At 52.9% G+C, this 24,836-nt stretch overlaps 1 protein-coding gene across 1 annotated transcript in view; it reads left to right on the top strand.

Moving 5' to 3' along the window:
* The window catches only part of ACVR1B (activin A receptor type 1B), a 46,157-nt gene that overhangs the window by 5,380 nt on the left and 15,941 nt on the right, over nucleotides 1-24,836 (top strand). Inside the window, exons 2-4 of the mRNA XM_075551659.1 lie at nucleotides 19,125-19,364; nucleotides 20,359-20,607; nucleotides 23,596-23,826. Of these exons, the coding sequence (XP_075407774.1) occupies nucleotides 19,125-19,364; nucleotides 20,359-20,607; nucleotides 23,596-23,826 (720 nt within the window). The remainder of the gene's footprint in view (nucleotides 1-19,124; nucleotides 19,365-20,358; nucleotides 20,608-23,595; nucleotides 23,827-24,836) is intronic.

Raw genomic sequence — 24,836 nt, 5'->3', positions numbered from 1 at the left:
AGAAGGCTCCGTCATAAGTACTGTGAAGAAATTAAAGTGGGGTGCAGCTGCTGCAGTACGTCTGGTGCTCCACCTCTCCCGCAGCTTCATTGTTTCATCTCTTAAATGGGGCCATTTGTTTGTCCCTGGAGTGGTTGTGGCCCAATCAAATGGTATGGGGTGGGACTCCAAAGGCCCCCAAATGGTTTACGGAACCAGAACTTTTAATCTGTTCATTCACAAGACCCATTTCCGCCTCTGTCTAAGTCAGTCAGACAGATATGTCTGTGGGAGTGCCTGTCCTGTGCGCTGTGCCCTCGTAAGGGCTGGGCATAACCCAAAACTTCTGCCCTTGGGATGCTGACCTTCTGACTGGCAAACTAGACAGTAAGGAAAACAGGAATCCTGCCCACCACAGCCCTCCCCCGAAAAACGCCCGACCTTGGTGCACACATGCCTGCTCCCGGTTGGTCACTGAAGGGGTGTGGGACGTGATTGACTCCAATGAGCCCTTTAAACACACAGACTTTTCTCAGCTGGTTACCAGAGGTCAGAGATAGGCATGCTGGCTGGCATGGGAGAAAGCAAACACCCCATTTGTGAACTGCCTGTCAGGGCTGGGTGGCAAGGAACTGTGGTCCCTGGGTGACCACGAGGAGGAAGAGGGCTAGGAAGTGGATGTTTGCAACCATCAGGGGTTTGGGGGAGGACTCAGTCTCAGATGAGACTTAGCCCAGGTGGACTTCTTGATTGTAGCCTGCGGAGGTCCAGAGTAGGGACCTAGTCCTTCCGGGTGTGTAGTCCTTCTGGGCCTGGACTTGTAACCTTGCAGAAGTGGTGAACTAATAGGTCTTATTTCCAATAGGGAAAATAGCGTGTGTGTGTGCTGTGTGTGTGTGTGTGTGTGTGTGTGTATGTGTGTGTGTTTATGTGTGTGGGCATGCACGTGTTCTCATAGACGAGTATGTCTTACAGGGCTTCAAAAAGTGGGTGGAAAACTTCGTTATCTTTTAATTACATTTCCCCCTCATTTCTGTGATTGAGCAGATCTGTGTGTGTGTATGCGTATATATGTACAGAAATATTCACACACATATATACACACACACAAATGGACTTCAAAAAGTTCATGGGAAAGTTCCATTACCTCTTCATTCATTTTGCCATGAGATTTTGGGTACTCATTTGTGTATGTGTACACACACATATACACACAGATGTGTGATGGGATTAAAAAATTAGTGGGAAAGTTCCCTTATCTTTTAATTCCATCTTCCCAGGAATGATTTGATGCCTCTGCATGTCTGTGAATGGGTGTGTGTTGAGCGATGGCGATTCAGAGAGAAGTAAGACAGCGGGGAGAAGGAGCAACAGGCCATTTCTGCTTGAAGATCTTGAGACTTGGCGTGCAGCCGGCTATCGGTGGACTCAGGAGGTAGAAAGAAATCCCTTGATCGTGTGCAACCATCATCTACCACCTGAAACCTTTCCCGAGATATGCGACTATTTGGTGTGTGTCGGGGGATTGTGGGTACTTTGAAGATGAGGATTTTTTTTTAATTGAGGAATATTTGTAGAGCACCTTCTTGCCTCACATTCTCATGTGTTGTCTTGTTTGTGTAGGTACCTGTATAGTGCCTTCTTTACTTGTTGCAAAGATTAAACTCACTGACTTCAAGTTGATTCTGACGCATAACAACCCCGTAGGACTGGGTAGAGCCGCCCTGTGGGTTTCCCAGGGTGTCAGTCTTTCCGGGAGGAGATTTTGCCCGGGGAGCCACTGGTGGCTTCCAACCTTGGGGTGAGCAGTGCACCCCAGAACCCACTCCATCTCCAGAGCCACATCCAGTCAGTGTTCTGGTCTCCTCCCAGGATGTGTCTCGGACAGAGCTGGGAGCTGACACGGAGATTGTCCTGGCCCTTTGGAAGGTTACACACCAAATGACTCTTCTGTTTTCTACCACCCAGGTAGCAAGAGCTCGCACCTTCCTCCTTCCCTGGGAGGCGTCTCCGTTACTGAATGTGCACTGTGTCCAGGCGGGGTGCTAAGCCAGAGAGGCAGGAGGGCTAGCCGACTTTCTGCGGGGTGGGGGGGGTGGTTGCTTTGTAGACTGCACTGAATGCCACAATTGCTATTCGAGGGGGCGTCCAGTCTCCCCCTGGCCCCAGATACCGCGGTGTGATTTATCTCTGGGGCAGTCCCTTTATCCATCACTTTTGTGTGGCCCCGTCAGCCTGCCTTGGCCCTCGTCCTCCTCGCCACCTCACCTCGTGCCGAGTTGTCTTGCCTGGCTGTTACTGTGGCCCTCCTACGGCTGTGTGTCTCTACTGGCCCTTTGTCTCTCTGCAGCACCTTGCCACCTTCTCTTCCTCACTACACCTAGCACCCTCCTAGGTGGGCCCTCCTCTGCCCTCGGGGCTCCTCCACTCCATGACACCATCTTTGTGGCTCTTCATGTGGAGGGTCACAGTACCTCCCCCACAGCACCACCCTCTCTGTACCCCAGCAACCAGCTTGCGCTTCTCCATAGGGCTTTGGCCTGTCAGAGAGCGCTGCAGATTTGAGCAACGTCAGAACTTTGTTTACTTGAATTCACTCTTTAAGATTTGTTGTATCCCCTCAACAAATCTTGGGGCGGTAATTCCAGTTCTGTCGTGCTAAGATTTTCTTATTGTCTCCCAGTGTATGCATCGTTCCCCCCGCCCCCCAGTCATTCAGAAGTGTCGCCAACATTGGTGAACTCAGCGGAGCAGCGTCCTCGTTAACTCCTTTTGGGCCTCCCTTCCACCACCTCCCACCTGGTTTATTCCAGCCAGCCGAACTTGACCTCAGCCCCATTTGTTTCCTCCTCAGCCTGGGCCGTTCTCCGTCACTGGCCCACCTCCCTTACAGCCAGGGCATGCCCCGTCCACGTCCTCGCCACTCATCCGTGGTGCGGTAAATAGGTCAGAAAGAGAATACTCGAAGTGCCACTGATCCATGTTCTCCCCTGCCTGACTGAGGCAGCAGCGTGTCTGTTTACACACGCGGACAGACCAAGGGATGATTGTACACGTTCGTCGTAAACTGTGTGTGAAGGCGAAACCCGAAGCTGCCCAGCCGGTGGGTGAAATGGGGCAGGTCCTGGGAAGGTCCCGCGCTGTGCCCATCATGATGCCGAGTACTCCAGGTCTGCCTTGGCGTTCCCCTGGGCAGCAGGTGGGCCCTCGTTAGATGTTCAGGTATTTACAGGCGTCCATAAATTAAGTCGCAATGACAGGACTCCCCAGCAGAAACATCAAACATCTCTTTTGAGTGAGAACAAAGCGTTCATTCTACGGACCCGGGGCTTAAGGTTGGACTTGTTTAAACAGCTCTTGGGGCTGGGTTTGTCTCCCAGGGGAATGTCAGAAACGCAGTGTGTAGAATGGATAGAGTGTGGAACTGGCTTTCCAAACGCCTTTCTCTTAGGCAAAGCCCGCTCCGACACCTTCTCCAGATCGGAATTAAATACCAAGCTTATCAAGTGTCTTATTGTTGAATCTGTGACACCCCCCCCCCCCGTATAAATAGCTTCCTTTATTAAGTCAGATGTTTTCTACAAAGTGCTTTTTACCAGTACTTTGGTTTGTTTATTTTATTCCATTTTCCCGATAGCAGCAGTTCTTCATGTCAAGTTCGACTTTATTGTAGGCTCTTGAGTATTTGAGAGCTTTTTTTTAACTTGTTTATCTTAATGCGTCTGTTTAAAGCTTGGGATTGGGAAGGTCGAAAACGTGATCTTCCCTACCGTTTGCCTCTGATGACTTTGCCTGATGATCTGCTTGTAAGCCCCACCCCCACCCCAAGTGAGTCTTGGCTGTGATCTCTATGGAAGCAGGTCACCAGGCCTTTCTCCAACGGCAGGTTCAAACCGCCAGCCCTCCGGTTATCGTGTCGATGCCGCCCAGGGTCAAGGAAGACCCTCGGCGGGCGCCGTGCCACCATCAAGTTGGTTCAGACTCACCGAGACCCTGGTTACTGCCCAGCTGGGTTCAAGGTCCTTTTCCCACAGGGGTCCTGGTGGGTGCTAACTCCAACCTCTGGGTTGTAGGCAAGGGCTCCAGCACAATGGCGGTCCCCTTGGTGCAGCGCTGGTCCCATGCTGGCGCCCAGTTATGGCCCCCGCCCCACGCACCTATCCTTTCCTCTACAAACCAAGCCTTGCCTTTATGTTGTGGCGGTTTGGTACCACGTGCCTCCATTTCGGGAACTGACGTAGGATTTTCACAAATGGTTTGTCTAGATTGGTAGCCGCTGCACATTATTTTATTCACTTGTGTAAGCCAGGGGGCCCCTTTTTACAGTGAATGTGTATCATTGTTAAGCGAAAAAAAATGAACACACTGCCATTCGGCAGGTTCCAACTCATAGCCACCCTGTGGGACGGAGTAGAACTGTCCCCGGGGGCTGATGGGACGGTGACTGGCCCGGAGCAGAAGCCAAGCCTTTCTCTCCCATGGCCAACTGGTGGTTTCCACCCACCGCGCTGCTTCTGACGCCGCATCCCTGCACCTGGTCCTGCACCCGCCTCGCCGTCAAATCAAACAGGAAAAGCCGAGCGACTTCGGCAGGGCCCCTCTCCCTCCGTTACCCATGCACCGTGCCTGGTCCACAGGGAGACAGGTGGGAAAGAGCCCTCCTGTGGGATGTCAAGGGACCCGTAGCCTGGGGGCTAGAGGCTGATGCGGGACTGCCCACCTGTGAGGTCTGCAGCTTGAAGAAGGAGCGCCCTTCTATTCCTGGCGACAACTAGTCTCACTTCCGGGGGGGGGGGGGGGCCTGTTCTACCCTGTAGGGTCCCCATGCGTCCCAACGGGCTCAATGCCGGTAAGTGAGAGCGACATCTCGGAGAGAACTTAGGGCCTAGGGAAAACTTGATTTGAAAAGCACGGCACCTCCAGTGTGTCTTGTGTGTCCCCCTTACTCGTGTGCTAGTTTGTGATTGAAATGATGTGCTTTGCTAATTTGGTGTTGTTGTCTTTTTTCATGTTAGAACATAGTGGCTCTGTTTTCCTGGTTTTGAGGTAAAATACATCCAGCACAACATTTACCATTTTAAAGTGCCCGGTTCCCTGGCATGGGGTCCCTGCACAGGGGTGTGTGGCCTTCACCACTGCCCTGGTCCAACCCCTTTGCATCACGCCAAAGGGATGCTTTGTCCCCTCTGAGCAGGCATTCCATGCCTCCCTTCTCCCAGCCCCTGGGACTACCGTCCTGCCTTTGGATTTGCCTGCTCTGGGTTTTTCTCGGACAGGATGTGGCCTGTGTGCTTAGCTTCTCTCACTTGGCTCTCCGGATCCACCACTTTGTAGCCTTCTCAGTACCAGCTTCCTTTTGGTGGCTGAATTCAAACACTCTGTTGTGGGGTCAAGTGCATCTTGCCGATCCACTCACCAGTTGATGGGCGTTTGGGTTGTCTCTGCTCTTGGGTTGTTGTAGATGTTATGAACACCTGTCTGTAATACCTCTGTGGATTGCGTTCCCTTCTTTGGGGGTATTTTCCTCTGAGCAGACTTTGTGGTTCAAATACTAGCCCTGTGTTTCATTAACTGCAAACCCCACCAAACCCTTCCCACTGCAGCTGAGAGCCCTGCCATCCACCCGCCATGTGAGCGTCCCAGTTCCCCTGTCCTTGGCCACCCTTGGTGCTCTCTGCTGGTGGTGTCTTATTCTAAGTGGCGTCTCATGGTGTGCTTCATTTGCATTTCCCTAGCCATGAGCATCTTTTCATGTGCTCTTTCGCCCATTTGTGTATCTTCTGTGGAGAAGCGTCTTACGTTCTATTTCCAGTTTTTTAAAACCACGTGTTTGTCTTTGGGTTGTTGAGCTGTAAGAGTTTTCACATATATCCGGGGTCCTAGACCTTCGTCAGACATGTGACTGACCGCCCACGCTCATCATCCACTCTCTTGCTAATGTCCTTTGATACACAAAAGTTTTTGTCCTAGTTTAATGAAATCCAATGGAGCTGTGTTTTCTCTTTTGTTGCTTATGCATGTCTGAGGACAGTTGCCGCATTTAAGATCAAGAAGACTTTAGCTCTTACATTTAGGCTACTGGTCCCCCCTGAGTTAATTTTTATATGTGGTATGAGGTAAAAATGCAACTTCATTATGGCACGTGGCGATATTTATTCGACCCAGCACTATTAACTGAAGAAATTTATTGTCCCCTCTGAGTGGGCTTGGCACTTGTTCCAAGTCGGTCAGCTAGATGTATGTTCTGTGCATGCATGTGGACGGCCACTTGTGCTTCATTGATTCACATACTATCCCTGCAGCAGTGCTACAGATTTGATCCCGGTAGATTTGTACTAAGTTTTAATCACGTGTGAGTACAATACCAAGTCCCTAGGTAGTACAGACAGATTGTGCTTGCCTACAGCAATACGCCGAAATCTGGTGGTGTGGTTGGACTATGATTCTTAAGGTCAGCAGGTCAAAGCTACCAGCCACTCTGGGAGAAAGATGGGGCTTTCTACTCCCGTTAACAGTCTCAGAAACTCATAGGAGCAGCTCCGTAGGATGGTTATCCTATAGGGTTAATATGAGTTGGCATCTACTTGATTTTTGCAACTCCATAAAAATTTGGAATAGGTAGGGGGAGTAGGGAGGGAGGGGGAAAACGAGCAGCCAATACCAAGGACTCAAGTAGAAAGCAAATGTTTTGAGAATGGTGATGGCAACAAATGTACACATGTGCTTGACACAATGGATGTATGTATGGTTAGTGATAAGAATTGTATGAGCCCCCAATAAAATGATTAATAAAAAAAATTAAAAAAAAAATTTAAGGTCAGCATTTCCATTCTCCACGCAGGGCTGTTGGAATTTCGATAAGGATGGTGTTGCATCTGTGGGTCTCCTTGAATAGAGACTCTATGCATCTCTTCTCAACCATTATTGTTTTTCTAGTTGATTCTGACTCTCGAGGACCCGCATGCGGCCGTGGACAGCTGAGCGTCACAGGCTTGCCTTAGCTGTGACTTTTCAGAAGCAGGTTGCCAACCTTTCTTTCAAGGCATCCCTGGGTGGGTTCGAACTACCAACCTTTTGGCCCGTCGCTGCGCATTTAACTGTGTGCACTACCCGGGGAATCCCTGCTATCTCAGATGCTATATCGTTTAATCTTGTGTTGGCGGACAATTTGTGTCATTCTTAACTTTCTTGTTATCATATACGTAATTGTAAAATTTCTATTACGAATGTTTGTGTACCTGTGAAACTCTGGGAGAGTATCTGTATCAGACATCTAACAGTAATTGTCTCCAGGGCAGACATTATGGGGCTTTCAACCTCTACATTGTACATTTATCTGATGTTTGGGGGTGAATTTTTTTTTAAAATAAGGAAACACGGATTGCTTGTGTAAGCAGGGGAAAAAATTTAAGGGTAAGTATTTAAAAAAAATGAAAACCACCTGGTATACCATATTTGTAATCGCATTAGAAACATTGGTAGTGATTGGGCCTCCGGAGCAGGTAGAATCCCCCAGTGTGAAACGTTAGACTTGGATCTGACTGGACCTGCTTGGCTTGCCCTCGGGCCGTGGTGGCAGAAGAGCCCGAGAAGGCGTGGAGATTCTGGCCACAGACTCTGGGAAGGCAGACTTGCGTATCAAGCACCCAGTGGGCGGAAGCTTGACTTTGACAGAGGTGGTGCCGCGGATCTCAGGGAGAGCGGGTCCTAGGAGCGCTGTGGAGCAGACCACCTGATGGTGCCATTGGAGTAGCTGCAGAATTGGGTCAGACCGTAATTACACATGAACAAGGCGAATGAACCTAAGCTGTGGTTAAGGGCCCGTTCTCAAAGAACTAGGAAGACAATACATGCAGTCGGGTCTGGAATGAAATCGAGTAAAGGAAGTGACTGCGAGTGATCTGGAAGAGGGACTGCCAGTCACTCCTAGGCGATCTTTCAAACTGTCTGTGCCCAAGACTCCTGAGTGTGGAAATACACACCCCAACTCCCTTTTGAAGTGGGCGGGTTGCAGATGTTAGGTAACCTGCCAGGTGGAGGAGGAAGGGAGGGGGCTTTAGAGGAAGAGGGCCTCCCTATCCCGGACCCGGAAATGGAGGAGAAAAGACCCCCCTCAACAGCAACAACGACACAGCGAGAACGAGCATGGCAGAAGGAGACAACTGGAAATTACGTGCCTCACGAGGGAAGTACTCGGCACCCATGACGCTCCTGACCAAACAACGCTGACTGGAATCAGAGAAAGCCTCTAGAGCACAGGTCCCAACAGTTGGCCGACTTTATCTTTTCAGGAAGAAAAATGACTCCACCCCCAATTAAGAAACCTTAGTGCTGCGTCCCATCATGCAGGATAAGGTGTGGGCATCTGCTTTTGCAGCCCCCGTGCACTGCCCACTGGGGAAGCCCTGCTCCAGATCTACACTGTGGGATGTTAACCAGTCCAGAAGATGGTGAGCGACATCTACTAGGGAGAACCAAACAGCAACCGAGGCCTGGGAGCCTGTGCGTGACAGGCAGTTTAAGAGACAGACGCCTTAGCCAAGTACAACAGCCAAAGGCCTTCCTGAGATCTGGCTGTAGACAGCCCCTTTGGGCCTTGCGTGTGTGACCATAGGCAGCTTGAACAGTGACTCTTGGACGGGATGGTGGCAGTTCAGGTGTGGGGGGCTGGGCAATTTGAAACATGCAGACAACCCCAAAGCCAATCATAGAAAATTAAAGGGAATTTTAAAATCAAGTGGGGTGGGGGGACCTTCTAAAGAATTTGCCTAACAAGAGGAATAGAAAAAACAAACTCACTGCCACTGAGTCAATGCTGACTCATAACACACACATACACACACACACATACACACACACTCTGGGGCGGGGGTGGAGGGGGTGTGTTCCAAGACTGTGACTGTTGACAGCAGTAGAAAGCCCAGTCTTTGTCTTGAGGAGCTGCTGGTGGTTTCAAACCATCGACCATGCAGATCGCAGCCCACCTCTTAACCACTACACCACCAGGGCTCCAAATAAGAATAGCTAACGTTTAATGGAGCACGACACTGAACAGGCACTGTGCTAAGAGGTTGTTGTTGCGCGGATTGTCTTATTTCTCAGAGCAGCCCTATGAAGTATGGTAAGTGGGCTTTGTTGTTATCGCTTATAATTGGGCATCTGAAGCTCGGGCCGCCAGGACGCTTGTCCAGTATTACTCAGCCTGCAAGTGCAGAAGCCAGGTGTCAGATCCAAGCTGTCTGACCTCAGCGCCCAGGCTATTAATTACCATGTAATTATGTCTCTTTACAGGTACTAGTGAATGGTAGAGGCGGCAGCAAAGAAACCGGAAGAATTATTTCTTCCATTTTTATGGAGCTTAGTCGAGGAAGGCATAGGATGGCATCAAAGTCTTTGGAAGTAGCCGTTAGATATCTTTGGAGGTGATTCAAGGGTTAAAGCCATCACTGTGTTCGTGGTTAGGATGCCGTGAACGTCATGAGTTCATTCCATTTTCAAGTAATGCACAGGATGTTTTAGGCCGGAATTAAGGACTGGACGTTGGTGACATTGTATTTTCCCAGATGACTGCACCTGGACCCTATCCCACATGCTTCTCTCCCAGTGCAGTTAATCACACTGCTCCCACCAGCAGGTGGGGTCTGTGTTTCCTCCCCCTTGGATTTGGGTCTGGGCTTCACGGCCTCAACCTGTTTACAATGGTGGGAGGGCCTTTATGACTAAAGGCCGGGCCACGAGGAGGATGTCCTTTCTGCCTGGTCCACTCTTTTGGGGCCCTTGCCTCTGGAAAGCCAGTGATCAGAACGCCTAAATAAGCCCTCTTAAGGCCCCTCTCCAGTATCCAACATTTGCTGTCAAAGTGAGGGAGAGAGCGAGTGGGCGAGCGAGCCTTCGTGAGAGCTCAGCCTTCAGGTCTTCCGGAAGAAACTGCAGGTACCTTGTGTGGAAGACAAGTACTCCCCTCAGGGCACAGCCAAACTCCTGACCCACAGCATCCCTGTGCGTAATACAGGGTGGTTTTACACCACCAAGTTGTGGGGCAGTTGGTTAGAGAGCCATTGCACCTGGTGCGATATTCCATTGCGAGTGGCCAGTTTGGGAGCACTTTTTCATGTGAGCTACTAGGATTCAGCCCAGGGGCACCTCAGCCCATAGACCCTGAGACTAGCCAGTAGCCCTTTCCGTGAAGAGCTCTCCAGGGAAGCCCAGGTTACTCTGGTGGGGTCTATAGGAAAAGCTACCGAACCTGAGAGGGTATTGTGACCCATAGGGACTAGGCTAAAGTGACAGTATGGTTTCTCTAAAGTCCAGGCAGTTTAATAATTTGGAACGATAGTAAGATGATAGAGGAACTAGGCGACCATCTGGACTTTTAATACAGTTCGTAAACCCAAACCAAACCCACTGCCATCCAGTGTATCCCAACTCACCTTGGCCCGATAGGACAGGACAGGGGGCGCCCCTATCGTTTACCAGGGAGCAGCTGGTGCCCGTGGACTGCCACCCGTGTCGTTAGCATCCCGGAACCACTAAACTCAAACCCACCGCCACCGAGTCCCTTTAAAGTCACTTCTGCCTCTTAGCGACGCTGTCGGGCAGGGCAGAACTCCTCAGAGCAGCTGATGGTTTCGAATTGCTGACCTTGTGGGCCACCAGGGGCTCCTTGAGAAAGCCAAACCTATTCTCAAGCTGTAAAGCAGTTCGAGAAGCTTCTGTCGTGTATGAAGGAGTGTCTGCAGAGAAAACGAGCACAGCGCCAGGGTCACCAGTTTGTCCAGGGTGGGGAGGCTTGGACTCGAGTGGCGATTGCACAACTCACCGACTCACACGAACGCCGCTGACTGGTGCGTGCAGCCGTAGACGTTGCAGATGTTTGCCACATGTATTTTTACCACAGTTAAAAACGTTTCCCAGCTTATTTTTTAATAACAGGGTTTTTATTTTAAGCTAGGCGAGGGTTTATATTTCAGATGATCAGTTTAGTAGTCAACAGTTTAAACTACTAATCAAACCTCCCCAATACCACAGTTTCGGGTTTTTTTTAAAAGCAGGTGTAAAGGCCTCCTCCGGTGACAGCGGTGTTGCCCGCATGAAATTTAGGAGTCCTTGGTGGACCCTGGAGGACCTCAGTGACCTTAGACCATGGGCCCCCAAACTTATTTGGCTCACTCCCGCCCTCTTCAGAAAATAAGCTACCCTTGCCCCCTGGCAATTAAAAACCTATGTCCTGTAGACCACGATCCAGGATAAAATGTAGGTATCTGCTCTTGCACACCCCCTCTCCCCCCAGAGGTTCCTGTGCGCACCAGCTCGGGGGACTGTCACGTTGGGAAGCACTGACTTCAGATGGTAACAAAACCTGCCCTTGGGAATACCCGACATAGAACCTGGTGAGGCTCTTTGGGCAGAAAACCAAGGGGGTGATGAAACGGGCGTGCTGTGGGTCTGCGTGCGCTCAGAGCGGTGTGAAGTGCCTGCAGGATGCTGGTTTGCAGAGTGCAGTGTTGGCCCGGAAGGTTTGGAGGGTGTTGCAGGCACTGTGGGGACCATGCCGGGCTGGGGGGCTAGGGGCTGCATTGGAGATACAGCTCCATCATGTACTGGTTTGTCATCTGTAAGCCCTTGGGCTGTCGGGGGCTTTCCTCACTGTCAGGTGAGACCTGGCCCATCTACTTTGAGAGGACGATGTGAGCGCTTGATAAAGTAACACAGCCTGGCTCAATGCAGAGGCACCTCCAGACCCCGATACCTCCTGGTGCCTCGGATCCCTAAATCCAAGGTGTGCAGCGCTGTGCTTTCCCCTCTCTCCGAAGGAAGCTGCAGGGTTTGTCTGGGGCCCCAGGAAGGATCATTGAGTTAATCACGGGCTTTGGTGGACTGTTAACAGTTTGACCTGTCTGGTGGATGTGCTCGCCCAGAAGGATGGAGGCTGAGGGGCAGCTTACAATCAAGTTATGACTCGGGGAGACTAAGGCAGGGCAGTACAGGCCCACTGGGATCCCACACCTTGGAGTCTGGTGAACTAGAGGCCACCCAGTGAGATTTGGGAAAAAAAATAAGTTCAGGGCCCCTTTTACAGTGCAGTGCTTCTTGTACCAAGTTCACGAAACTTGCCTTCCCCCCGTGAGTCACTAACTAATATGCCAAACAGTCATAACTTCTACGGATTCACAAAAAGCTACGGATCTGCTCTCAGACCTTTCTCTGTGGGGCAAGCAGGTGTGTTAAAATGCACCCGGCCTTCGGAGGTGGCTTCCGGCCCGCTGTGCTCTCCCACGTCCCCCTCCCAGGCCATGCTAGGAGAGAGGCAGCGTGTTGGGCCAACTGGGTGGCAATGGGTCTAACCCTCTAAGCCAACCCTTGGGCACCCCCGGAGTTCCCTCAATGGGGAACTGGGAGAGGTGCCAACCCGAGATCCTCTTGGGCAGGGAGGTGACACGGCGGCCCCAAGGCCCAGCTGTGTCGGCTGGCTGCCTTCACAGTACGAAGCCAGGCAGATCCTGCCCACGTTGGGACTTGTAAACCTTCTTCAAAACACAACTCCGCTCATGAATCAAATGGCATTAACATCCTACCACAAACCACCTTCTAATCACAGGCTGTGTCCACATTCAAATCCCGCCAAGACGGGTTTGTCTTTAGCTCAGGTTTGACTAACAAACACGCACATAGCCAGCCGGTGCCCCTGCTGGGAGGGCTGGCTTCTCTCCGGCTTCAGTCTGCCCAGAGTGGTCTCTCGACCCTGTGATCTGGGGTCCCAACCTGGCTGACTTGGAGTCCTGACGTGCTGAGGGTGGGGCAAGGACAGGGCTAGCTGTGTCTGGCTCGTGTACACCAGCCTGCTCTGATGAAACGTGGGGACTCACTGGACCAGGGGCTGCTATCAGTAGCCCAGATTCGGCTCTCCAACGAGAGCTGAATTTAGGCTGCGATTTGTGTGCACATACTAACTTTACAGTAGACTCACACGCATAAGTCACTTCACTGTCACTTGCTTTGTTTCTGGGAAAAGTGAAGGTTCACAAAAGGCCCAGGACCAAAACTCACTGCTATCGAGTGGATGCTGACTCAGAGCGACCCTATAGGACAGGGTACCACTGCCCCTGTGAGTTTCCAAGACTTGAAGTCGGTACAGGAGCAGGCAGCCTCATCTTTCTCCCATGGAGTGGTTGGGTGGGTTTGAACCGCCGACCTTGTGGCTCGCAGCTCGAGGTGTAACCTACTTCCACCACCGGAGCTCCTTAAGTTCAGGCAAAGGTATATAAAACATAAAGTAGAATCTCCCGGTGGTGCCAATGGTGTGGCTTCAGAGACAACACAGTCCACCTGAGGAGCTGGGGAAGGATTGGATAGGTCATCTGGTTTGGGCCCTTCCCACGTACTGGTTAGTCATGAGGAGCATGGGTGCGGGAGGTTAAGTGCATGCCTTGCCCAGGTGCCACTAGCCACTGGCTGAGCTGAGGCTCCGGCAGAGGCACCTTGCTCAAACTCACCACTCCCTGCCTAAGTAGTGGTTAGAGAGAGGATTTACTTGAATTTTTTATTATTTAGGTTTTACGTTGAGAGGCAGGATTTAATATTTATTGAGTACCTACTGTTTTCCCCTTTCTTTTAAATATATTATTGTGTGTGATTCCTTGGTAGTCCTGTGAGGTGACGATTAATAGTCTCATTTTATAGGCTAGGGACCTGGAGGCAAGGGCAGTGCTGGCTTGCTCAAGATCACGTGGTTAGTACTAGAGCTGGTCTTGGAACCTGGCAGGACCGGGTCTCTGCGACCTCCTGCCGGGGCACCCGCAGTGGCCCGCACGGACCGGAGCGCCAAGCTCTTGAGTGGTGTGAAGCACGGGGCTCGGGTGAGCTTCACGAATGATACTTTTCAGCTTCTCACTTGCCCTGTAAAATACAGAGCAGGGGGTACAGAGGTTTTCCAGAGACACAGCACCCAGCAGGCGCTAGCTGAGCTCCCGCGGTCCCGACCCATCATATGTGGAGCAGTCTTCGTTGTTGCCCGCTTGCCGGGGAGGGGCGGCCTACAAGTCCGTGTCTGCCAGACTTGGGGGCTCAAGTCCCTCAGGATCCTGGCGCATCTGCCCGTGTAGGAAGGGGCTTCAAAAGAGTTGTGGGAAATATTCCGTTCTTTGAAGTTTTTTGAAGCTCTCCCATTTAAGTCCTAGGCAGATGGCTTGTAATACCTATTGCAATAATACCATGTAAATGCTACGCCAACAGCGTCCTACCCTCCTTCCTCCCTCCCTTCCTCCGTGTGTGTGTGTGTGTGTGTGTGTTAGGTGTAGAAATCCATACACGTTTACTTTCAGTTCACCATTCCTGTCCCCTCAATGTATCATCATCACCCTGTTTCCTGTTTTCAGCCTGCTTTTTTCCTAACCCTCTGCCCAGGGGTAAATGAGGGATTGCTTTGACCACTTAATTTCCAGTCACTGCTGTGGGGGGCCCTCCCCCCATGCTTTTAACACAAGCTTGGCTGGATCCTGGGGCTGGCTCTGTGTGCTGGTGGAGCGGCGGTGGCCCAGATAGATCTGGGTCTTGCCTAGTTCCTTATCGCAGGCCCCCGCGATCCGACTCCCAGTTCCGTTCCTTGGCCCGTGGAGCAGATTGCACCACTTCTCCTCTTTCCCGTCCTACACTGAGATTGTCTAAGCACTTCCCAAAAGCCATGTGCTGTGGGGGTGGGGGTGCGCCTTCTCCAGCGTGAATCACCCTGCAGAAAGCCCTGAACCAGCTAAGGGGGAACCCAGAGCTGGACTGTCCTGCCCTGATAAGAGGGCAGCTGTGGGTCTCAGGGCGCCCAGAATAGCTTTCCCGTGGAGCTGTTAATTTCCCTTTCTGGCTTTCCAGAATAGACCAAACTCCTTGCTGGGCCTGTGACACAGGAGCTGAGAGGTGTGCCTCTCTCCACCCCCCCCCACCCCTAAGTCCCACCCTTTTGTGCCCAGAGGGAATCGGGCCTTAGTTCTCCCATCCCAGTGGGAACCCCAGCGTGCACAGGAAAGCAAGCATTGAGAAAGTCGAGAGGTAAATTGAAGTTGGCACCAAGCATAGATGAAGGTATTTGGGGGGAAAACCAGGAGATTTGTTAGTTGTTCTTGTGTTTAAGAAGGTTGTCCTAGAAACTTAGGAGGAATTTACCTCTTTTTAAAATTCCTTTTATGGTTTGGAAGGAGTCCGGATGGTGTAGTGCTTACTTGTCAGGCTGCTAACTATCAAGTTCAGCAGTTCAAAACCTTCAGCCTCTCCAAGGAGGAGGAGGAGGCTCTCTTATCCCCTAAGAGTTACAACCTCAGAAATCCACAGGGCAGTTCTGACCTGTCCTGTGGGGTCACTAAAAGTTGGTATTTAGGTATGTACATATGTAAAAATATTTATATATGATGATGGGAAAATAGATCTATGTGCATATATTTATAGACTTAGTCTTAAGGAAGCAGATCAACATTGGGCCTCCACTCAAGTACTCCCTCAACACAAGAACACTTTGTTCTAATAATCTGGCATTCTGTGATGCTCACCCTCTCAACATGATCACCGAAGACAAATGGGTGCATAAGCAAATGTGGTGAAGAAAGCTAAAGGTGCCCGGCTATCAGAAGTTATAGTGTCTGGGGTCTTAAAGGCTTGAAGATAAACAAAGGCCATCTAGCTGAGAAGCAACAAAGCCCAAGTGGAAGAAGCACACCAGCCTGTGTGATCATGAGGTGTCAATGAGATCAGGTATCAGGCATCAAAGACCCAGAACAAAAAAATCATTTCCATGTGAATGGGGTGGGGAGGAGGAGTGCAGAGTGGAGGCCCATAGTTGGACATCCCCTTCCTTACAGAAGGGTCTGGGGAGAAGACAGGCCAGTCAGGGGGTTTTTCTCTGGTTCTTTAATGCTTCCTCTCTCCCACTATCATGACCCTAATTCTACCTTACAAATCTGGCTAGACCAGAGCATGTACATGGGTACAGATAAGAGCTGGAACACAGAGAATACAGGACAGAAAAATTCCTCAGGACCAATATTGAGAGTAGCCATACCAGGAGGGGAAGAGTAAGGTAGAGGGAGAAATGGGGAATCGATCACGATGATCTATATATAACCACCTTCCAAGAGAATGGACAACAGATAAGGGGGTAAAGAGAGACATCAGACAGTGTAAGACATGGAATATAATGATTTATAAATTATTAAGGGTTCATGAGGGAGGGGGGCGTGGGGAGGGAGGGGGAGGGAAAAAAAGGAAAACGAGCTGATTCCAGGAACCCAAGTGGAAGGCGAATTTTGAGAATGATGAGGGCAGCGAATGTATAAGGGTGCTTTACACAATTAATGTATGTATGGATTGTGATAAGAGTTGTATGAGCCCCAATAAAAAGATTTATTTTAAAAAATTACTAAGGGTTCGTGAGGGAGGGAAGGGGAAATGAGCTGATACCAAAGGCTCAAGTAGTAAGAAAAGTAGCAACAGATGTACACACGAGCTTGACCCCATGGATGGATGGATGGATTATGAGAAGAGTTGTACGAGCCCCAATAAAGTGATTTAAAAGGGGAGAAAATTTGGTATTGACTGCGAGGTGGGAGCTTTGTGGGAGTTTTTAATGATTTGGATTCATGTCTACAGGATGCCCATTCAAAGCTTCCTTTCCAAAACAAGATGCCGACGCAGGCCTTGTGCAGCAGGTACCTGCGTGTTCTGGACGTTCTCTGATAAGACCCTGAAAACTGACTGGGTGCACGGTGCCCATCTCTGTCGCCGCGGCCGCACCCCTGCCCGCACACCCTTCTCTTGCTGCCCAGGAGGGAAGAGCGAGGGCTTGCCTCCGGGAGAGGCAGGGCAAGATGCCCTGATCTCTAGAGCCCGCCTTGGGATTTGAAAGGCCCAGCGATGCCTTCCAGTGTATTAGAGCAGGCGACGAAGATAGACTGTTTACAGCTCCAAGGCTCGAGCTGTGACCGCTCACTTTTTTATGGGGTTGGTCCTAAATGCCTCTTCCTGGGGATCGCAGCGAAGCTCATGCCTGTGTGATGCCCAAGTAACCGTCATATCCCGGCCAGTCTGGGCTGGGCAGGCCCTTCCACCTCTGCCCCCGGTGGGTGAGCCGGGGCACGTTACCCTGTAAGCCAGGTAAGCACCGGCTCACTTGTGCCTGCTCACTAATCTGTAAGGCCAGGGCCCACCTGGAACTGTTCTCTGCAGCCTGTAAGTCAGCCCCTGCTTGCCTTGCCTTTTGGCTGCCCCGTCTCCGGCAGGGATTGCTGAAAAAGAGGCTTTGGTTCTGTAGGAAGAGCCAGCCAGGAAGCAGAATCTTTGATGGGGGGTGGGGGGGAAGGCCTCCCCTGGAGGCGGGTGCGGTGTTGTGGCGGCCAGCAGCACACTGGTGGACCTGGGAAGGGGTCAGGGCTGGGTTAGGCTAACGGGAGACAGTGTCGGGAAGAACCAACGGCTGCTGTCTGCGCTATTCTGGTGAGAGGGATAAATAAAGGATTTCAGATTCCAGGGCTGCCCAACTGGCTTTGAGAGGCGCCAAATTCACTTCCAGTAATTTCCTATCAGTGGCACACACTCGTGGATGACACGCCACCAGCAAAGCCCAGCAGGCCCAGAGAGGGCCGCACGCATTGACTGTTCGTCATGGCTTTTCCTGGTTCCCAGTCTGCAGGCCGTAGTGCGGCGGTATGGTTTTAAGGGCTGTCCGGGGGCCTGCATTGCTGTTGTTGGGGGCCTCTGAGGGGGGTGTGACCCGAGGCAGAACAGAAGGGCCCCCCTCCCGGTCCTGCACCATCCTCAGGTGTCCGTCCATCGTGCTGAGACTCTCCGCCCTCGTCACTGCCCCCCCCCACCACCACCACCACCACTTGACCAAGCATGCTGTCCTTCTCCAGGGCCCGCTCTCCTGACACCATGGCCAACACAGCGTGACACAGCAGAGCGCTTTCCCTTGCTCGCTCTCTTTCGTCCCTGCACAATCCTAATTGCCCCTCACATGAATGGAGGGGCAGGCACTTGTCTTGCCGCCTTTGGTGCCAGGCGGTAGGTACCAGGGGAAAGAAAGGTAGAGTTGGTGAAGGCTTGCGTAGGAGCACCTGCTCCTGCTTTGGTGGGCTCCCGTTTTCTCCCCACTCAGCAGCCTCGTCAGAAATAAGGGGCCCAGGTTTCCACCCGCCCTCCCGGATCGGGCGCCCGTGAACATGCCCATGGCCTCCCGGGGTCACCCAGTGAACGGGCGTTTCCCCTGGGGAGTCCCTGAAGCCACTCTGTTGAGAGTCTGGCCTGTGGTCCTGTGCAGTGTCATAGCTGAGCGAATGCAGCCTGTGGGGTCACATCCCACACACGTGTCTGTCCTGAGTAGGCCCTAGGTGTGTGCCGAGGGAAGCTTGCAGAGAGCCCTCCCCTCGCTGCGGCAGCCTAAGAGTCTGTCTGTCTCTGCGTGCTGCGTTAGAATAAGGTGGTCCCAGGAGAGGGGCTCCAAGACCACCCACAGCCCCCGTTCGGAGACTCGGTGTGGCTCCTGGGAGAGGAGCGGGCGAGTTGGCCGTGGTTTAGGATGGAGTGTCGGGGATGTCCCGTCGTCTGCGAGGGGATTGAAGGAAGCCGCGTCCTCAGCCAGACAGCAGTTTGTAGTGAGTCTCGGGCAGGGTTGGGAGCTTGTATTTCTCAGAGGCTTGCAGTAGGGTGCTGGTGCGAGGCAAACCCAGGGGCTGCACAGCCCTGTCTGGGAGCTGACCAGACAGGTGGAGAGGTGGTGCCTCACCTGTCTGGCCCGGTCTCTCTAAACTTCATCCCCTTGTTTTGGACCGTCAAGTGTGCTCAAAGATGTGGGGAGGGGGGCGTTGATATCACCCCACTCGAAGGAAACGAATAACAGAATTTCAGGTGAATTTATACATTGGGTGGTGTAGATATGGCAAATAATAAGATGTCATACATTATTTAGGGTTCCTGGGGAACCAGGGGAGCTGATAGCAAGGAGTTTAAGAAGGAAGGAAATGTATAGAAGCTGATAGTGGCAGCAGCTGTACAATTGTGCGTGATCTAATTGAAATATGGATGGCTAAACAATATCTGTAAGAGCTCCCGATTGAAGAAAAAAGAAGTGAGACCCCCCCTACCATGTCTGCTCCCCTCCCGTCCTGCAGCTCTGCAGTGTGCATGCACCAGTTGCCTACAGACCAACTACACGTGTGAGACGGACGGGGCCTGCATGGTGTCCATTTTCAACCTGGACGGCATGGAGCACCACGTGCGCACCTGCATCCCCAAGGTGGAGCTGGTCCCCGCCGGGAAGCCCTTCTATTGCCTGAGCTCTGAAGACCTGCGAAACACCCACTGCTGCTACACGGACTTCTGCAACAAGATAGACCTGAGGGTGCCCAGTGGTGAGTGGCCGCCCTTGTTGGACTTGTTGGCTCATCGTGGAGGTAGGGCACCCCTGTTGCTTCGTCATTCTCCATTCTCCCCCAGTCCCTGTGTTTGATGACAGACACAGGGGCCTTTCTGATGTTCCCCAAGGTGACAAGGCCGGGGGTAGGGTGGGGGCGGGCGGTCCTTGCAGATTGTGTAAGGGTATGTGGGGGGAGACAGTACTTTCCAGGTAGCTGCAGAAGTGGACGCTGGGCATGGCCTAGTGTCCGAGTGGACATAGGCTGGCGTACTGGAGAGGGGTCCCCACAGGAGAATGTGGTCTGACCCTCAAAGACATGGCCCAAGAGCTGTGCAGAGGGGACTGCTGGTCGGGATGGCTGTTAGCCGTGTAGTGTGAGGGGCGCGGATTGGAAATGGGCAGTGAGCAAGGCTGAGCAGTGCTAGCTGCGGCCTCTTGCAAGCCTGCCACCAAGTCAGTGTACTGGCTGGGAGGTAGTACTAGGCAGGTGCGGGGGAGGCTGAGGAGCTGTTGTGAGTGGTGGGGTGGGGACGGGCATCCTTTTAGGGGGCTGAGGTGCAAGCTCCTGACCAGAAGCCACCCCCACTGCCCGGGAGCTGATGCTGACTCCCAGTGGCCCGGCTGAGGCTGAGGGTCCTTTCGGAAGCAGAGTGCCACGCCTCTCTCCAGCGGTGGCCGAGTGGGGTCAAGCCAACAACTTTTCTGTTGGCAGCAAAGTGCTTTGACTCCTGGGCCACCAGGCCCCTCGGAGTAGGGGGAGGGTGGGGGCGGGTACCAGGAAATGGCAGGCGGTGGGGGGTGGGACCTTTGACCTGGCCCCATTAGCGGTGGCAGACAGCCTGCCTGCTGAGACCTGAGCAGTCCAGGGCCCCTGAACACACTGATGGTAAAAGGAGCCCTTTGGCCTTGTGGGAGGGGCTGGGGGTCGTTGCAACCACAGTTTCCCCTCATGTTACTCCTTGTTCTCCCCAACCCGCCCCCTCGTCCAGGTCACCTCAAGGAGCTCGAGCACCCTTCCATGTGGGGCCCCGTGGAGCTGGTGGGCATCATCGCCGGGCCCGTGTTCCTGCTGTTTCTCATCATCATCACTGTCTTCCTTGTCATTAACTACCATCAGCGCGTCTATCACAACCGCCAGCGACTAGACATGGAGGACCCCTCCTGTGAGATGTGTCTCTCCAAAGACAAGACGCTGCAGGATCTCGTCTACGATCTCTCCACATCAGGCTCCGGCTCAGGTACCCACCTCCCCAGGCCTTCGCCGCCCAGCAGCGGGCAGCCAGTTTCCACCGGCCCGGAGTCCCGTGGCTCCGTAATTCCCCTGCTCTGGAGCCTGGCATGCACGGAGATAAGACACGGCTTTTAGAGGTCATCCAGAAACCCGGTCTCTCTAGGGCGCTTGGAACTCCACGTGGGGTTCGACTTGGACTGGTTCCGCCTGAGCGCCCGACAGCTCCATGGAAGGCCCCTTTGGAGGAGCGGGAGTGTGCCGGATTCCTGAGAGGTGGTGGCGGCTAATCATTGATCGGGGCAGGCACGAGGGGAGTGGAAGGACGTGGAGTGTCGCTGGAGAGTTGGCATGTGGTGAATCATTGACTCATACCGGTTGCCCAAGGCGCTTTGGGTGGGGGTTAAAGGCGGGCAGGCTTGGGCTCTCAGCACCATTTCCTGTGCTGTCTGCTGTTACACCCCGTCCTGCTGAGGTGGGGGAATTGAACCGAGCCCTGGCCCTCTGCCACAGGCCCAGGAGTTAGCATGAAGGGAAGGCGGCATGCACCCCAGCTCGCTGCCTGTGTGAACGCGGCTGCAGAAGAGGTTTTGCAGGCAACAGAGCAGTTGTTTTCGTGACAGCGGTATTCCTTTCTTGGGAAGTGGGGGATCATCCACGAGGTCACTGTTCCCACTCAAGCCACACATCCAGGATCGTATTTGTGGAGACTGGTGGACTGGTGTGCTGGACGGTGGGGGGGGGAGGGGGGGAGGTAAGTTTCCTTGCCATGTGACGAGACTGTTGTTCTGTGGGGAGATTATGGGGCTGCCAGCCGTGGCAGCAGACACTCCTTGGACACCGGGGGTACTTTGAGCTGCGACATCCTCTGGATTTCAGTGCTTCTGCCTTTATTAAGCCCTGCAGTCGCAAGTGCCCAAGTGATGGATATATTTAAAAGCTGCGTATTTTTAGAAAGGGGAAAAATACACGGCCTGCTCTGTGCTGACAGGGAGAGCAGTGGTTAGACCCCTCGGCTGCTGGAGGAGGGCAGGCCAGGGTTTGGAGGAGCCCTTTGATCATCAGAGCTGACCCTCGTGGCTGCAGAGCCATCTGGTTCGTTGACCACGGCTCTCTGGTTATTCACTCTTTCTTTTTAAACATAGACAAAAATTCACATTTTATTTATTTAAATAAGCTTTAGCATTTTTATTTTTTCAGTTATTCATTGTTGACTCTGACGGCACAGAGCTCCCCAGGGTGCGGGGGTTTTTAACTGAGGAAGTCCCGGCTGCTCCTATGCCTTTGAACTCGTCTTTACAAACACCTGCGAGCCCTTCGAGGAGACCAGGGTACTTGGAGATTAAAAGTGGCTGAGCCAGGACTGGGTAGAAGAGATGGGCTATTGGGAAAGACCTCACAGAGAAGGGCACAAAGTCTGAGAGAGAACATTCCAGGCCAAGGAAGGCACCTTGAATGGAAGAGCAAATGGGCCCGCAGTTCACCTCGGTGTGTTTGGGGAGCGATAAGGAGAGTAGGGTGCTGTGCTGACGATGGGGGTGGGGAAGGGCAGGCGGGCCCAAGGTCAAGGGTACCGAGTGTGCCCCACTGTGTTGGGAATGAGTGTTGTCTTTTTCTGACAGTGTGGAGCAGGGCTCCGTTCATTCACCAATAAACATCCCCAGGGAGGAGAGGGGTGAGGCAGGGTTGGATGTGGGTCTGCAGGGCAGGAGCAAGGTGAGATAAGAGTCTGGGAGGGCCAGGGACAAGGAGACCAGTTGGACATCTTTAACCCTTTCAAGATGGCATTGTTTTCTGTTTGAATTTTTTGTTGAAACCATGTACTTTCGCTACTGGAAGGCATTTTGAATAAAACAAATAACATATCTTCCCTTGAGGTAATAAAAGATTTGTATACAGTTAGCGGGACACATATGTCCCGAGGAGTCTTTGGTGCTGAGGTTTGTGGGAAATGGCCCGTTTCTTCAGATCCGCGCAGTTATTCAGGCTCCCTTCAGATGGCAGTATACACCAAAAGTGGGACCACAGCTTCTCCTGAAGCCCCGCAGGTGGGAAATGTAGGTGAGCATCGTATGTCCTGTGGGTTACAAGAGAGAAAGCCTGAACACGACAGGTGCAGCGGGGATGGGGAGGAGGAGGAGCCTAGTGTATTTAAGAAATGCATCAGTGGATCTACACTATTATAATTAAAAGTGTAGACTTTGGAGTCAGACAGTTCCAGATTTTAATCTCTGCTCTGCCATTTCCTGCTTGTATGAGTTGGAATGAGGTACTGAACCTTCCTCTCTGAACTGTAGTTTTCTACTCTGTAAAATGGATGGGTGATAACAGCACCCACCCTCTTGGGTGGCTCGGAGGAGTTCGGTAATGTTCCGTAGTAGGCCACAGTACGTGGTCGCTCACATCCAGGAGCGTCAGGAATGTCTCACGTGTGTCTGCTGCAGGAGAGACACAGTCCAGCGAGTCAAATGAGGCCATACATGTGCCCAGTAAAGACGGGAAAGTGACTTTTAAGATAAACATGGACACCCCCCCCTTCTGCATCTGCCAGCAGAACTTTGGTCCCTGGAGAGGGGCGGGCGCCAGGCTCCCTTGCAGGCTCTGCCTTTGCGGGCCGCACTGCACTGCCCTCTCGTGGGCAGAGAGCAAGCAGCCGGAAGGCCGATCCCAATTCACCTTCTGTCCTTCCCCTCTGTCCCTCTCCCCTCTGGCGCCAGAATTGAGCAGATGTTGGTTGCCCCACCGGTGGCTGGATGCAGAGCTGGCAAGTCTGGTCAGAGATCTGAATTCAGATCTCGTCCAAACAGAGGAGAAAACGCTCAGTCCAAGGACAACTGGTCACGTCAGCTTCCCCCTCTCTGTCTCCCCAACCTGGGCCAATGCCCTGGAGGGGGTACGGGCCGGGGATGGGGGTGGGGCAGCTGTCGCCTACTGTGGCCCGTGTCGCCGAGGTTAGTGACTGGGCAGTGACGGGCTCCTTCCACTGTCTGGTCCACAGGGCTGCCGCTTTTTGTCCAGCGCACCGTGGCGCGAACCATCGTCCTGCAGGAGATCATCGGCAAGGGTCGGTTTGGAGAGGTGTGGAGGGGCCGCTGGAGGGGCGGCGACGTGGCCGTGAAGATCTTCTCCTCTCGAGAAGAGCGCTCGTGGTTCCGGGAGGCCGAGATCTACCAGACGGTCATGCTGCGCCATGAGAACATCCTGGGATTTATTGCAGCCGACAATAAAGGTGACAGGCGGGCGGGGCAGGCAGGGCGGGGCCGTGGGGTCGGGGCCTCCTTGCTGACAGCGCTCTCAAGCTGGGTGGCCGCACCGCCCCAGTGTGACCTGAATAAGGTCGTGGTGCTCAGACTTTCCTTCAGCTGTGAAGCCCTTTGTTCCCGGAGACACTAAGTAGAATCCCAGCTTGCTCAACAGGTAGACAGGCGAGCCCTCTGCTTGCCTGGCAGTGTCGGACACCCGCCCCAGACCCCCTCGTTCTAGTCCCTGCGGCGGCTCCAGGGAGTTCATTACCAGGGGTGATGGGGGAACCTGGGTGGGATGGGGTGGGCAGAAAGGCCTGGAGCCCAGGTCCTGTGCTTGACCAGGACCCCAGAGAACTTTTCTAGGGGAGCAGACCCAGCGGAGGAAAGGCCAGCCTGCCCCAGAAGGGCTACCTAGTGGCCTTCAGGCTCGGCTCTTGGCCTGGTCTGTCTCCTCCCCGCGCACACACACAATCCCTGCTTTCTTATTTTTGCTTTCAGTCCTCTCTCATCCTCCCAGGTTAGGCTCTCGCTGACGGGCAAAGGACAGTGAACTAACTGTCCATTGTCCCCAAGGGGTTGCTGAGGCAAGCAGGGCACATGAGCTCGATGAGGCCCAGGCGGCAAACGGAAAGGCCAGCGAGAGGGAGGGGGCTCTCTGGATGTGTGCAGAGGTGCAGCCTTGCTGAGACCCTGCGTTCCACCCAGGGCGGCTGTCATGGCCCCAGAAGGGCTCCAAAGGGCTTTTGTAAGCAGCTTGTACTTATGAAGATAAATTAAACCAACCCCATTGCCACTGAGCCCAGTCTGACTCAGAGACTCTGTAGGGCTTGCAAGGCCAGACCTTGATGGGAGCAGCCTCATCTGCCGCCCACGGCGAGCCTGGTGGGGTCTGTCTGAACACTGACCTTGAGGTTGGCAGCCCAGGGCCCAACCCCACCAGGGCCTCTTTCTCCCCAAAACTGTCAGGAGTCACAGAAATGGCACCCCTCCAGTC

Source organism: Tenrec ecaudatus, chromosome 6 (assembly GCF_050624435.1).
Source record: "Tenrec ecaudatus isolate mTenEca1 chromosome 6, mTenEca1.hap1, whole genome shotgun sequence".
NCBI lineage: Eukaryota > Metazoa > Chordata > Mammalia > Afrosoricida > Tenrecidae > Tenrec > Tenrec ecaudatus.
The sequence above is the reverse complement of the archived record's forward strand: the minus strand, read 5'-3'. Positions and strand labels throughout refer to the sequence as shown.